At 38.0% G+C, this 16195-nt stretch overlaps 1 protein-coding gene across 2 annotated transcripts in view; it reads right to left on the bottom strand.

Annotated features, from left to right (window-relative positions):
• LOC128935199 (solute carrier family 12 member 7-like) overlaps positions 1-16195 on the bottom strand; it is an 85243-nt gene that overhangs the window by 36968 nt on the left and 32080 nt on the right. For both annotated transcript variants that reach the window (XM_054273334.1, XM_054273335.1), the window contains exons 10-12: positions 15199-15297; positions 14479-14536; positions 1459-1633 (exon numbers count right to left, since the gene is read on the bottom strand). In XM_054273334.1, the coding sequence (XP_054129309.1) occupies positions 1459-1633; positions 14479-14536; positions 15199-15297 (332 nt within the window). The remainder of the gene's footprint in view (positions 1-1458; positions 1634-14478; positions 14537-15198; positions 15298-16195) is intronic.

Below are 16195 nucleotides of genomic sequence, written 5' to 3'. Positions count from 1 at the left end.
ATAGAAATTAGGTGTCAATTCAGTACTTACCAACATAATATTGACCCTTAAAGAGAAACTAGACAAGACTATGATCCTGCACAGTGCCCTACCAAAAAACATTTTGCATGTGGTAATTTCCTTTGTGGAGAATTCTCTACAGCCATACTGATGACAGATGGCAAAATGCCTGAGATTCCAGTGGTATTTATTCTTCTCCATATTCCTCCATTCAAATACAGAAATTAAGATCTCATTCATTCTCCATGTTGTCCTCTTCTTTTAGCTTCCTGTCCTCCATCTATTTTCCTACTATTATATTGAAATCCTTTTCTTTTCTACTCATGTTTCAAGTCTTTAGTTTTTTTCTTAAATATGTCAGTCTTGCTTCTATAATAATGTCCTTGCGTTTCCTTGATTATCCATGCAGTAACCATATCACTCCAAAACAACAAGTGCATCCTTAAGTGTCAAATTCTTCTCTAAATAGCCTGCTTCTCTTCAATTCTCCTTCTTTCACTTCCAGAACCACAAATCTTTCCTTTTGATTCTCCATTCCTTTCAAGTCTAACTCTCAGGATGTGTAATCATAATGTCACCTTCTCTCTACCAAATTTTTGCTTCAGGCAAAAGTAAATCTTTCTTGTTTCTTTTTCTCTACATTACCCAGAACTTACAACCTACTCCATTACAGCCCCTTTCCATTGACAAGTCAAACTCCACCACTACTCAGTCCCTCCACCCTAGCATACTTAGTGTATTTATTTCCTGTTACAGATAGTCTTGCAAGTCTTGTGGTAAGCTTTCAAACTCCAAACTTCACCATACAGATCACAGCTTTGCTCTCCAGACAGTATAATCTTTTGGAGTTTTATTTACTTTTTTTTAACTCAAGTGTAGTTTAGGTTTTGCAGAGGCAGCCCAGCAAGAATTCTCTTATCATCTTCTGTTTGCCAGCTCCCTTACTTTGAGAAAAATCTGATTTATTTCTTCTTAAAACATGCACTTGGAACAAATCTTCATATTTGGAGTAATGGGATAGAATTCTATTGTTCTATTTACTGACTTAATTTACCTTACAAAAATGGATAAAAATAAGAATTTCATCTCTGTAATATGAGAAGTTTTATGCAGTTCCATAGTGAGATTAAATAACACTGTTCACAAATACATGCAGTAAACACAGCCTAGAGTCTAGAAGTTCAGTTATGAATTGCTTCTTAATTAATTTATTTCCATTTATAGAATACTAGGTTCTCAGTTTGGAACCAACAACTTTTTTGTGTAAAATCAAATATAATTAAATTGCAATGCACAAAAATGAAGCTCAAATTTGTCCTACAATAGCCTGATCAGTTATTGTACAGAAATAGAACTGAGCTCCAAATCTTTTCTTCATACTCTACAGGAACAGCTGAATTAATGTGTCAATTTTTTTTTTTCCAAAATACTGTAACAACATGAATAAAAAAGTCTCACTTGAATAAACGGCACAATGCCATCTCTTGCAATGGCCTGCAATAGCCGGGGTGCACCAGTGAGACTCTGGAGACCAGCACCGCATGTTGAAAAGAATGAACCAATCACAATAACCCATGGAGAAGGCCAGGCTAATGTACCAACCACCAGATTTCCATTAACTGCTTCTCCAAACCTTAGGAAAGAAAAGGGAAACAAAAATAATTAAAACAAAACAAAAAAAAGAATCAGTAAGCATTAAAATAACTTTTACTATAGCTTCAACACCCACATTTCAATCTTTCTGGACAACAGCACTTTTTGACAATAAACACTGTGTTACAGTATGCACTATAGGATTTCCCAACCAAGTAATCTCTCTTTATTGTGCTGTTTTAAAGAAGACATTATAATCACGTCATATTAAGTGCTGCCTCTAAGCAGATATGCAGCAATTATCAGATATCATTTCTGAATAAAACAATAGCAGAGTATGTACATTTGTATCTTACAGATCCTTGTAAGAGCTAGGAACTAGTTTGCAGAAATCTGTTCCACTATATATACAAGTATACCCTGGGGCATAAGCAGGAGATTCACAAAAAGTATTAGCCTTTCCTTTTAAAAGTGTGACACTGACATACAAAAAGTAGAGAAATTACCAGACACAACCATTTTGAGTTTTCAACATCTTCTGGCTGTTGTGCAACCTGACGCAATTTTTAATTTACTAGAGCAAACAAGTGGGTAGAAGTCAGGAAGAGGTGCTTTCATTACAGTCCTGAGTATCCCATCCAATACTACCTCCACTTTTTTTTTTAGATACCCAACTTTATGTTAATTTAGGCATTACTTGAATAAACTACAAAAAAGTTATTCCACCCTACCCCCTCCTTTGAACTGGCAGTTTTGTTTTAAAAGCAAGTAAGGTTTTTCTTGTTCATCTTACTGTTGTTAGTAAGCAGCCAAAATTAATTTTAAGGTTATCTCTACTGTGATATGACCATTATTTTTTCCTAATGTGTTCCGTTTTTTCTTAATAAAAGAAAAAGTCTACAGAAATAAGACAAGAGAAAAATTAAGGAAAATTAAATGTTTTTTGTCTTTTCAGACCTGCTTTTAAAAATAGGGTCAAGAGACACAGCAATGAAGTGACTATAATACACTGATGTTTAAATTCTTGCTTATGCCCAAGTTGGGATGCATGACTATGTACTATTTTCAGCAGATGAAGAAAAAAAAGGTAAATCACACTCCTCAAAATTTAGGATAAAATCCATATTGCACTTCTATAATAAGATTTCTATAACTGTATTTAATTCTTAGTTCAAATTCTAATGCCTATTTTTCAACTAAACACAGGATAGGAATAACTTCAAGAGATGCAAAAACCAGAAAAAATGTACAACCTACTTTTTCTCATTGCAGATATGACCATCAAAATGAAAAAAGCCTCAGAACCCAGTTTTTAGACCAGACCGAAAATCCACACACTTTCAGCTGAATTTCAGCCAAGTGAGAACTGGCAGCAATGTAAATGAAAGCTCATGGACTCAAGATTCTTGCTACCTGCTCTAAGGATAGCTAAGAGCTTACAAAATTCCCTCACCCCCCTCTTGCCTGGTAAATTTCAAAAATATGAGTTTAGCTCTGCTTTAATTTCTTATTTCAGAATTCATTTACTATTTCCTAGGCAGTTTGATTTGGCTTTTATATTTATGATGAAGAAAAAACTAACAGATATTTTCACTGATACAGCAATATCGCTTTAAAGTAAAAGTCACAGAATCACAGAACGAGTAATATTGGAAGGAACCACAGTAGGTCATCTAGTCCAACCTCCTTGCTCAAGCAGAGTACAATGCACAGGATTGTGTCCAGACACTTCCTGAATATCTCTAGTGGCAGAGACACCAAAACCTCTCCAGGCAATCTGTTCCAGTGCACAATCACTTGCACAGTAAAGACGTTCTTCCTCATATTCATGTGGAACTTCCTGTGCATCAGTTTCTGCCCATTGTTTTTTCCTGTTGGTTGGCAACACTGATAAGAGCCCAGGTCCATCTTCTTAGCACCCCTCCTTTAGTTACTTAAATACACTGATGAGGTCCCCTCTCAGTTGTCTCTTCTTTAGGCTGAACAGGCCCAGTTCCCTCAGCCTTTCCTCATAAGAGGGATGCTCCAATCCCTTTATCATCTTCATAGCCCTCCACTGGACCTCCAGAGGCTCCATGTCACTCATGTACTGAGGAGCCCAGAAATGGACACAGCAGTCCAAATGCAGTCTCACCAGGGCTGAGTGGAGGGGAAGAACGATCTCCCTTGACCCACTGGCAACGCTCTTCCTCCTAATGCAAACAAGGATTATGTTGCAGTAACGTAGAAAAATCATAAAAGAAAGGCCTCATAAGATCAGGCCTGGTCTCCTGGAATCAGTGGCTGGCCTTGTCAAGGTAGCACTTTACAAATTCCTATGTGAAAGCCATTATGGCGTGAGCAGTTTGCTAACATAACAATCTATTCCTGGGTGAAAAACAACTAGCACCTGTGTAAACTGTTTTTTCACCATTAGATAGAAAAATGAAAACTATCTCTCACAAGCAACATTTCCTGCACGTACACACCAGGGGTTTCAGTGACCAATCAGTACAGGATAACAACTTGTTATTAACCAATAAAGTAATTGATACGAAAGCTACTTGTAGGAATCCGTAAAATCAGAGGGTTTTGGGAAAGCTGCAAAAGACAGGCCTCAGAGACAGCAAAATTGCAATTAGAGCTAAGCAGTAGCTGTAAGATTTGTCAGCAGAAAAATTATATAAGAAGTAGAAAAGTAAGGACAAATAGAACAATGGTCTGTCTATTAGTGCTTGTCTAGAATAACTCTCTAAGCTGCAGAAAAGTACATCTAGCAAGATATTAGGAAGTTCTAAGCTTAGTAATGGAGCTTTGTGCATTGTGTTTTAAGGCTTTCAAGCAGATACTGTATGTGAAATAAGCAAGCATTGTTTTAACCAAAGGTATGTGTGCTTATAGTGGTTGGATAGAACTACTGCCAATATGCTTTTGCTTTGTGTGATTGATTAAAAAACTTTTAAAGTAAGTTGTAACATTAAGTTCTTTGTCTGCTGTCTGGGATGTGAGCTGCTGGCATCTTCCCATTGTCATAACCATGTAATGAGACTGATGCTGGAAAATACAACAGCTTGAGGCGCGTTCTTAGCAGTCCCATCCTGTTCATAATGTTTACAGAGACCTCTGACCGGCGACAAATGGTGCTCTTTTGTGAAGAGGATTGTTAGATTAGAGGAATAAAAAAGAAGACTGTGGGCAGTGCTGTCGCTGGAGGCCCAGGCTGTTAATAGAAGGAATGGATCATCCCCTTTGTCATCTCTAGCTGATATCCTTGTAAGTAATAAATAGCAACTTCAGGGACTTCTGGGCAATGAGATGAGAAACAATCTATCTAAAACAGAATTGAATATCTTTTACCAGCTTGAGACAATTTTACAGGATAAAGGATATTCAGACATCTTAAAACATAAACTAAAAGACTTATTAATCTGGGTAAAAGCAAATATTTAAAATATAGACTTGAAGTCTGCTTTTACCTTTGATTTCTGGGATCAGATAAACTGGAAAATTTACAATCTAGTCTCTTTCAAAAAGGAAGAGACTTTGGTCAAACTAATTACTGTCTCCAGAGTTTAAATGGAGAACTGTAAATAGTATGATTGTAATAGAGACTTTCTCGAACACCAAAACAGAACACTTGGTTCTGAGACTTTAATTCCAAGTGGTGCTGGCTCTTCGTTCTCCTCTGTGGGGATCTCAGGTTTTGTTCAGGGTTCCTTCTCTTCTCCTGATGTGTACAGGATTTCCTCAGGCAGTGTGGACAGCAACCCAATCCCCAGGAAGGGGGAATCAAACCAGCTTCCAGCTTCATTTTGTTTCTTCCAGGATTTCCTGCATCACTGATGCTGTGACGAGGCATCCTCTCATTCCCAGATGAAATCATCCACTCCCGGAATTCCTGGGAAAGCATTTGGGATTTTTGTTGTGTTCCAAGAATTTGGGGAGTTGGCAGTCGAGTTCTGGGGAGGTTGGGAGTCTAACAGGTCCAGGAGATGAGTTTGGAGATGCTTTGCAAAACAGGGTCTGCTGTTTCTGTGCCCCGCTCCTCTTCTGAACAAGTTGTGGACGGATCTTGTTCTGAATTTGTGCAGGCGAGGACTGCTGAGGGGAGCTCTGGATCCACTCTGCCTGGCTGAGGGGCTGTGGGGGACACCCCTGCCACAGTTTCCCCTTCCCAGGAAGTCACTCCCTCGGATTTGGCTCAGGTGGGAAGATTGCTTTGCAGTTCCAAGAGCTCTTTTTGTATTAATTCCTCCCCCAAGCCTCTTCCAGTGTTTTCACTGCCTTTAGCACCCCAGCCTCTGGTTATAGCTGGTGGATTTGGCTCTGCCTGCAGAGGAGCGGGCAGGGGGCAGGACAGAGGTAGCAGGCAGCAGTCAGGGGTTGAGCAGGGCTGGGATGGCTCTGGCCAGAAAGATGAATGGGGCGGAGGCAGGAGAGCTCAGGAAAGTTTCTGTGGAGACACAGATCATTTAGAAGCCTTGAAGCCCGTCTCAGTCACTGCTGGGGGTGGGGAAAAGCATGCTGAGATATCAGCTGGGAGCGGACAGTTTTCCAGCTGCATCCTTGTTGTCAGGGGCATGGTGTGGAACCTGTAACAGTTCATTGGAAAGTGTCACAAATACAAATTTGGGATCTGCAGCTTGAGAGCAGCCCGATGTGTGTGAATCTAAAAAGACCAAATTTAGTGAATTGAGATGTGATTTAGTAGGCTCTGGCTTTCTTCCTGTAACCAATACAACACATTCCTCAGCTGCTACCTCCAGCAGGGGGGGCATTGTTGGGAATGTGGACCTCTCATCCTCCACTCTTCCTGGCAGGGCTCCCAGGAAAGCTTGTTGCTGTGGCAACACTACTGCCAAGAGCTTGGAGCTTCTTGGCAGGGTTCCTGGGACAGCTGATTGCTGTGACAACACTACATGTTCTTCTGTATCAGACACAGGAGTGATGAGAGGGAAAAACAAAATACAGTCTAAATCAAAGGTAAACCTTACATTTCAACTACCTAATTGGTCTAATATTAATAAAAATTTAGAAAAATATTTGGATTCAAATAAACAACTCCTTGCCTTACCTGTAAGATGTGGTCGTAATGATGTAAATCCACAATATTAAACTCTCATGATATAAAAGAACTCCATCAAGCTTTGAAAGAAAGTGGGTTTTCTTCTCTTTATTTTAATAATGTGTTGAAAAGCATATTTAATTCTTATGACTTAGTCCCTGCTAATTGTTGAAATGTGGCTTCCCTGATCTTAACCAATTCACAATATCTTTTATGGGAATTACAATGGAAAAGACTTCTTAATAAATTGATTGAAAAATAAGAAAATTCGCCTTATGAGAATATAGATATTACCCAAATGGCAGGTGATCCACCTTTCCATAGACCAGAAAATCAGGTGGTGGAATTTCCTCAGCCTGTACTCACAGATATTAAAGATGCTGCTTGAAAAGCTTTGTTTTCAGTTGAGCCAGCTGGTACCCATGTAAATGCTTAAACTACTATCAGACAAGGTGAATTAGAATCCTTTGGTTCTCTCCTAGATAGATTAACCCAACCTGTCGAGAAACAATGTCCAGATGAAAAAGCTCATTCCTGTATTATTGAAAACCTTGCTTTTGTCAACGCTCGTGAAGAACGTAGAAAAATTATTTTAACTTTACCTGATCAGCCTCCAACTGTAACACAGATGCTAACAGCTTGCAATAAGCTCACCTCTCCACAGCATCTTGCTAATGTGCAAGTTAATGATTTTGGAAAGCAGATTGCCGAAGTTCAAGAAAAGTTAGGAAAAACATTGGGAGGTAGTTTGGCAAAATCTTTGGGAGAAAATTTGGGACAACAAATGGAAAAGTTTGAAAAGGCCTTAAAAGCAGAAACAAAAATTTTTAAAAAATCTGTTGGTACTGTACAGTTGGACTCTGATAAAAAGGCTTGTTTCTTTGCTTGCGGTAGACTAGGACACATGAAAAAGGATTGTCCTTCACAAAAACAATCCAACCTAAACAACTTTCTATTTACCCTTAATGTCAGAAAGGGAAGCATCTTGTTAAGTACTGTCACTCTCAATTTGACAATGGTGGCAAACCTTTGTTGTTAAACCCAAAAGAGCGCAGATTACCACCGCGCCTCAGCACAAGTAGTGGTACCTCCTTACAGTCAATTACCCAGTCAAATGGTATCGGTACTTCAATAATTTGTCCCTCAGTCAACCATTCCTCAAATGGTCCCAGCCCAATACCCTCACGTACAAGGTTCGAATTGGCCTCCTGAAAATTGATACATCTTTTAAATAATTTATGTGACGAAAGCATTTCTACTGGAATTATCAGGTTTTTTTCAACAAAGACAAGATCTTTGATTCTAGGCAAAGCCAGCAACAAAATTTTTGGACTTTCAGTCCTTCTAGCTGTTGTGTCAGTAAATTGTAATGAATATCTCAGGTCCTGAGGTCTTTTGGGTGCAATGTTTAGACCGTAACCAACCAAAATTAACTTGCAGCCTGACTCACCAAAACAATTTACATTACAGGCACGCCGGATACTAGTGCAGATGCCACTGTAATTTCTCACATGTTTTGGCCCGGTGATTGGGATTTGGTAGCTCCTGCAGGTTCCCTCACAGGGATTGGAGGTGCTACTGTGTGTTTGCAAAGTGCATCCACGATTAACATTACAGGTTCTGAAGGAATTACAGTGACAGTACGTCCTTTTGTTGTTCAGAAGCCTCTCACTGTCTGGAGGATAGACATCCTGTCCCAATGGGGAGCAAAACTGGAAGCAGGCCTGTGATGGAAACCTTGTCGAAACCTCCCACTTTAAAGCTGAAACTGGAAAACTGATTATCCTAAATGGATTGATCAATGGCCTTTAATTGAGAAAAAATTAAATATTTTTAAAAGATTGGTAAAGGAACAATTACAGCAAAGTCACATCACACCCATGACCAGTTCCTGGAATTGACCAGTATTCATCATCCACAAGAAGACATCGGACTCCTGGAGGTTGCTTCATGACCTGAAGATCAATGAAGTGACTGAAGACATGAGACCTCTTCAACCTGGACTTCCTTCTTTATCAATGATCCAAAACCACTGGCCTCTCACTGTCATTGATTTATAGGACTTTTTTTCCACATCTCACATCATCCTGATGATGTTCCAAGACTGCCTTTTCAGTTCCAGTCATCAGTCGAAGAGAACCCATGCAGAGATACCACTGGAAATCATTGCCTCAAGAAATGAAGAATTCACCTATAATTTGCCAATATTTTGTTGCACAAGCTTTGTTTCCAGTTCAACAGAAGCATCCAAGATCCATGATTCTACATTACATGGATGATTTGCTCATCGCAGCTCCAATGCAGATGGAGATGGAGCGAACATGTGCTAGTGTTGTTGCTGAAATCCAAAATGCTGGACTTGAAATTCCTATAACCAAAATCCCAGAAGTTTCACCCTGGAAGTATCTGGGATGGAAGATGACTGAAAAAACAATTACACCACAGAAGATACCGCTCTGGTGTTACCAACCTACAAGATTTACAACTGCTTCTAGGACAAATCAATTGGGTCAGGCCAGTTTTGGGAATTACCAATGATGAACTGGGTCCAATTTTTAATTTATTGAGAGGAAGCTGCGACATCAACTGTCCTAGAACTCTAACACCTGAAGCTCGTGCAGCCCTTGACAAGGTCATGGAAGCTCTCCAAAGACAACAAGCTCATTGCTGTATTCCACAAAAGCCTTTCTTTTTTTCAATTTTAAAAGAAAAAAATGCAACTTTTTGGTCTCATTTTTCAATGGGACCCTTCACAGAGAGATCCTTTGCTGATAATAGAATGGGTTTTTCTTCCCTATAGGTTTCCAAAGACTATTTTTACAGTTTTAGAGATGACAGCACAAATTGTAATTAAGACCAGAACAAGATTGTTAAGTCTAGCAGGCCAAGAATTTGCAGCTATCTATTTACCACTGAAAAAATATTATCTTGATTGGGCAGTGCAAAATTCTGATGATTTGCAGTATGCATTGTTAAACTTCCCAGGTATTTCTTCTGTTCATTACCTGGCACACAAATTATTGCAGGTAAAATTGAGTTTTAAAGAGAAACCTATGTTAAGTGAAGAACCTTTAAATGCAATAATCTTTCTTCACTGATGGATCTGGCAAAAGTCACAAATCAGTCGTAACTTGGTTGAACCAAACAAATAAAACTTGGGAATCAGATATTCAAACAGTAGAAAGATTGTTGAACTTGTCACTGTGGTTAGGGCTTTTCAGCTATTTTTACTACTGTTTAATAGAATCACAGATTCTGCTTATGTTGCTAATGTGGTTAAAAGAATAGAAGGATCAGTTTTAAAAGATGTTAGTAATGGCACTTTATATCATTGCCTTTCATGTCTTTATACAACTCTGCAATATAGAACTGACCCATATTTTGTTTCTCACATCAGGGCTCATTCTTTGCTTCCTGATTTTTAGCAGAAGGAAATGCGAGACCAGACAAACTGACAGTGGTTATTTCAAACATTTTGCCAAACATTTTTGACCAAGCAAAACTCAGTCATGCCTTTTTTCACCAAAATGCACATGCTCTTGTGGAATGTTTCAAATTTCCAAAAGTCAAGCTAAAGCTATTATCAGTACTTGCCCTGACTGTCAGTTTGTGCAGCCTTCTGTTTCTACAGGAGCGGTCAACCCGCAAAGTTTGCAAAGCCTGCAGTTATGGCAAACGGATATCACTAAATACCCTTCCTTTGGTAAATTTAAAAATATTAATGTTTCAGTGGACACATTCCCTGGTGCAGTTTTTGCTTCTCTTCACACAGGTGAAACAGGTCATGCCTGTCACCATTTTTTTCAAGCTTTTGCTTCATTGGGTGTACCCAAGAAGTAAAAACCGACAATGGTACTGCATAAATATCTCAAAAATTGGCCATGTTTTTAAAGGATTGGGGTGTTCGTCAAATCTTTGGTACTCCTCATTCTCCCACAAGTCAAGTAATTATTGAGAGGGCACATCAGACATTAAAATGCATTCTTGATCAAGAGAAGGGGGGAGTAGAGGTCACACCACAGATGAGGTTGGACAAACTTTATATGTTTTAAATTTTTTAAACAGCTTTGTTCCAGAACCCAATCCACCAATTTTTAGGCATTTTTCAAATAACACACAGGTGAAACTGAAAGAAAATCCCCTCATTTTAATTAGAAACTCTGAGACAGGACAAATTGAAGGTCCTTTCCAATTAATCACTTGGGGCAAAGGGTATGCTTCTGTCTCTATAGGTGCAAGAATTAAGTGGGTCCCAGTGAAAAACGTCAAGCTGTACTGCACCCCAGAACGTGTGGACGAGTTCAAGACTGTAGAAGCAAGTACACAGACATGAGCCAAACAGAGAGATCTTGGGTCATGCCTGATGTTCCTTGAACATTGGTGGAACCTGCAAACTCTGATTTTATGCTATTTATAAATGTGCCAATTGTTGGTTTCATAGAGCTAATTTTTGGCAAATGTGTGGGTTTTGTTTTGTTATGTTGTAGATTCCCTCTTTTGGCTTTTCAAAGGTGAAATTTTATTTCAAGGTCAAAAGCAAAGTTTTTAAATTGATATATATGGAAGGATTTTTTGTCAAAAATTAGTTCATGAAAAGGATAGAGTGAAATCAAGTGATACGCTGGTGTTGGTTGGTTTTAATTGTTTCTTGTAGTGCAGATCTACGTGTAGAACAACCACAAACAAATGTTTGGGTGACCTTAGCCAAGGCAGCATGCTCAGATACCATATGTTTGCCTAACTCAGAACCAGAAGAGCCTTTCTCAACCTGTCTGGTCAGTGTGCCAGTAAAGGATTTGCCCTTGGTCAAAAAGCAATGCAATAGTAAGCCTAGCGAAACTGACAATGGGAGCAATCCTGTATTGAATTGGAACATTTGGACCAAAGAACTTCCCAAAACAGTATCTGAACCTCAAGAATTAGAAATCCTTGGTTCTTTAACAATGGATTTCTGCCTTACATTTACAGCTAATGATTAGCGAGAAGGTGATCCTCCAAAGTACAATGTCACTCCCCATTATTTTGCATAGAGAAATTCAAGTTTTTGGTGTAATTATTCAAACAGTTGGGATGTGCTTTCCAAGGCTGACCAATATCCATGACAATTACCAAAAATATATTGGTTCATTTGTGGAGATAGGGCTTGGCAGAGCATTCCATCACGCCTTGAAGGTGGTCCATGTAACATTGGTATGCTCACTGTGATAGCACCTACTGCTAAAGTAGTCATTAAGAAGAAACATAGGGGAACAAGATCGACTCATCACTATGATGAGAATTGTAAGAGTGATTTCATGCCTTGGAATGCTGCAAAAAGTGTTTCAGCAGGTTTGTTTTTATCCCAACTGGCTTCAGCAATGGTATTGAAACAATTAAATTGGGTTGGATGTTGGCTGAGTAAACAAATGAATACCACATCCACTGCAATCATTGGTATGCTGACAGATGTTAACTGTGTTAGGCATGCTACACTTCAAAACGGAAGAGCAATTGATTTTCTTTTACTGGTACATGGACATGGTTGGAGGAATTTGAAGGATTGTGTTGTATGAACCTGTCTGATCATTCTGAATCCACCCACAAAAGCATAAAAAAGCTGATAGATTTAACAGCTCAAATTAAAGAAGATGGTGGGTCATGGTTAGATGATTTGTTCAAAGAATGGAGCTTTGCACCTTGGCTGACGGAACTTTGTAAAATAGGTCTATATGTGTTGGGTGTTTTAGTGGTGATACTAGTAGTGATATCTTGCATACTTTGGTGTGTGTGAATGATGGACAAAACTAACAAAGAAGTTTTTAAAATACAAGAGAAAGGGGTAGGAAATGGATTTGCAGAGAGTTCTCAAAATCTTACAGAGATAGTGGATGAAGGTACAGACATGGAGGAAAGTTTTAAATTAAGACCTTGGAACCGGCGAGACTTTTATGAACAATAACTTGTCGTTATCACACATGACTTATGCCCTTTGAACTGACTAGACTTTCACAGCATTAAAATTGCTGTGTTGTAATATAGCAATGCTTGATGTGAGCAAAAAAAAAAGCTTTAAGTAAGTAATAAGCAGATATATTATGGTAAAGATACGTAGTTAATAAACAACACGGTTATGAAGGTTTCTTTTTAGTTGAACCGAGAGGAGGAATTGTGGGAATCCTCAGAATCAGACAGTTTTGGGAAAGCTGCAAAAGACAGGCCTCAGAGACAGCAAAATTGCAATTAGAGCTAAGCAGTAGCTGTAAGATTTGTCAGCAGAAAAATTATATAAGAAGTAGAAAAGTAAGGACAAATAGAACAATGGTCTGTCTATTAGTGCTTGTCTAGAATAACTCTCTAAGCTGCAGAAAAGTACATCTAGCAAGATATTAGGAAGTTCTAAGCTTAGTAATGAAGCTCTGTGCATTGTGTTTTAAGGCTTTCAAGCAGATACTGTATTTGAAATAAGCAAGCATTGTTTTAACCAAAGGTATGTGTGCTTATAGTGGTTGGATAGAACTACTGCCAATATGCTTTTGCTTTGTGTGATTGATTAAAAAACTTTTAAAGTAAGTTGTAACATTAAGTTCTTTGTCTGCTGTCTGGGATGTGAGCTGCTGGCATCTTCCCATTGTCATAACCATGTAATGAGACTGATGCTGGAAAATACAACAGCCTGAGACGCGTTCCTTAGCAGTCCCGTTCTGTTTGTGATTTGTACATAGACCCCTGGCTGGCAATACTACTAACCAATTGGAGTCACACACAAGGTCTGTAACACTGTATAAAAAGGAGTAATGTGAATAAAGAAATGGCTTTTCCATCATGAAGAAAATGGAGTCTGCATGATTTATTCCTGTAGGATTACACTGGTCTTCTTGGCCACAAGGGCATACCACTGGTCCAATACAGAACCCTAGGGGACACCACTAGTTACAGGCGTCCAACTAGACTCTGCCACTGATCATGACCCTCTGGGATTTGCCAGTCAGACACTTCTCAATCCACCTCACTGTCCACAGTTCTTGATTTTTCCTATGAGGATGCTGTGAGAGTGTCAAAAGCCTTTCATGGACCCCCTGCTGCTTCTTGTATTAGTTTGATTAGAATCCAGCTTTAACTGATGATTATCCTTCTAGACTTATGAAATAAGTTGTCTCAACATCAACTTCACCACCTTTTAAACAATACCCCAATGACACTGTTCGATCATCATAAGCAAACATGGGCCTCAGTAGGAAAGAGAACCAGACATCAGCAAGAAAACAATTGTGAAACAACTTCTCCTAATGGAGAAATTGATCAAAATATGGAGATTCTCTTCATACTTGTGTCCATCACATTTATTCCCTTCATAATATGCCTTAAATTTGTCAGGCAACTACATGGTTGAAAATAGACATGACTCCTGATGTGCTACTCAAATTTTAAAACAAAAAATAGTCTATTGAAAATTATGAGTCTGATGGTGCACTGCAGTCTTCTTACAAACTCCCCTTGTCATGTAATTGTCAAATCTTAAAATTTGTTCCTCAAAAACCTATTACTTCTCTCAAAGTAATATCCCCTTATCCACATCCATCAGCTCTGCAAATACTAATTATGATTTTCTTTATCAAGAACATTTCATTAGGCTGGTTCAACTTCATCTTAGATTCTGCTTCTTGAAGGCATTCAGTCTAATAACCTGACCAGTTTTTGCAGCCATCTCAGTTTAACAGACACACTTTCCCTCCAGTTTTAAATTAAGTGAAAGAAATATATACCACACAGATATTTCACACAAGAGCCTATTAATAAGTCCTATTAATATAACATATGATCACATATACCCTATGTAATACTAGAAGCTGAATATTACTTACTTATCTCTTAATATTACACCTTCTATACAGGCGCCAAACAACACTATACAGGAGAGATCTGTTACTGAGACTGAAGGAAGATTACTCTCTAAAAAATCACATAGAAGAAATCCCATCTTTTTTCACCAAGGTATGAAATTAAAATATCCATGACAATGCAGCTTGTGTATGTGTTTGCTGGTTGCTTTTTTATTTGGTTTTTTTAGTTCTTCCCTGCCACGATTTTTTAGTTTATGTTCTTTATGAGTGTATGTCACAGTGATTTGTGAAGTAGTGGAAGTAGCCAGCTCATATAGCATGCAATAAAATAGGCATTTTTTTATACAAATAAGCAAGCACTTGTGTACTGTAGGTTTTGAAGAACCGACAACTACTATTACTGGTGGTTTTGGTTTAAGATCTGGTTATACTGAGTATGACAGCAATCTGCCAACAGAAGCCTAATGCTAAAAACCTTCAGATCACTTGACTAGAATCATCAATTACATATTGGAATTTGAAGCACTAGTAGAATATATATATTTGTTCATAAAATTTGACATATTTTCATAATATTTATAAATAATACTGGTAGTTTAGACAAATATAGAAGATTTCTTTTCAGTTTAGATTTCATTCATTTCCTACTCAGGAAACTAATGATTTTCTAGTGAAAAACCTGGTATACCTACAGAATCTACAGAATGTAGACTAAGAAAAAAGTCACAGTGTAAAGGATACAAATAAAAGATGTAGTTGAAATAGCCAAAATTGTTCCAGTAGGAATAGATTTCTGAGCATCCTTTAGATCTCCAGATCTATTTGAACCTGCCATAATACCTTAAAAAAAGACAAAATTTATGTCATAAAACCAATTAATAATAACTAAGAAAATAAGAACATCTAATTTTAAGCCAAATTGAACTCGAAGATTACCAATGGAGTAGGCTACAGAAACATATTATAATCCTGCACAAATCCTCAATTTATAACTTCATTTTATTCAGAAATCTGTGTTATTACCCACTTGAGTAAGCAAATCCTATAAAGGTCAGTAAAAAGACAGATTAAAAAAATATTTTTCAAGTATTACGTCAGAATCATTCTTGAAGTGAAGAAATACAAGGAGTAGCAATTTTGCTACTTGGAAGGGATGTTACAAATTAATAGGGACTCGGCAATTTTAGCCAGTATGACCTAACACACTACCTTTCTATTAAACAGACCATCATAATAACAAGCAAATGTAAACAAGCAAATCAATAAACTAACAAATAAAACCTTAGAAGCAAAAAAGAAAGGAGCAGGCAAGAAAAAGAATGGTTAGAAAAATCACATGTACGCATGCCTGTAAATCTAAAAAGAGAACGGAATTATTTTGTAGCACATACAGTGACAGGGGGGAAAGAAACCTATACAATAACTAATTCTGCCATCTCTCCTAGAATTGACCTGACCACTGAAAGCAAAAATATGGAAGCTAATATCAAGATGTTCCAGTGCAAAAACATTGTCAAACTCCATGAAATAAAACAGTAACCATGGGTTCAGATATGATGAAATGTTGGTAAGAGTCTGAAGTAAAGAAATGGGAGCAGTGGGGTTCAAACAGTGAATAAAAAGATGATTCCACTTCATAATAAACTACCAAACAGTGCTGCAACTTCTTATTGGAGTTCTATTCTGTTACTTAACATTACAATTACTTCAGCTGGGACTTTTGAAGAAAAACATGTCT

The sequence above is a fragment of the Melozone crissalis genome, unplaced genomic scaffold (genome assembly GCF_028551555.1).
Source record: "Melozone crissalis strain CALT ecotype California unplaced genomic scaffold, PUWL_Pcris_2 ptg000016l_1, whole genome shotgun sequence".
Classification (NCBI taxonomy): domain Eukaryota; kingdom Metazoa; phylum Chordata; class Aves; order Passeriformes; family Passerellidae; genus Melozone; species Melozone crissalis.
The sequence above is the reverse complement of the archived record's forward strand: the minus strand, read 5'-3'. Positions and strand labels throughout refer to the sequence as shown.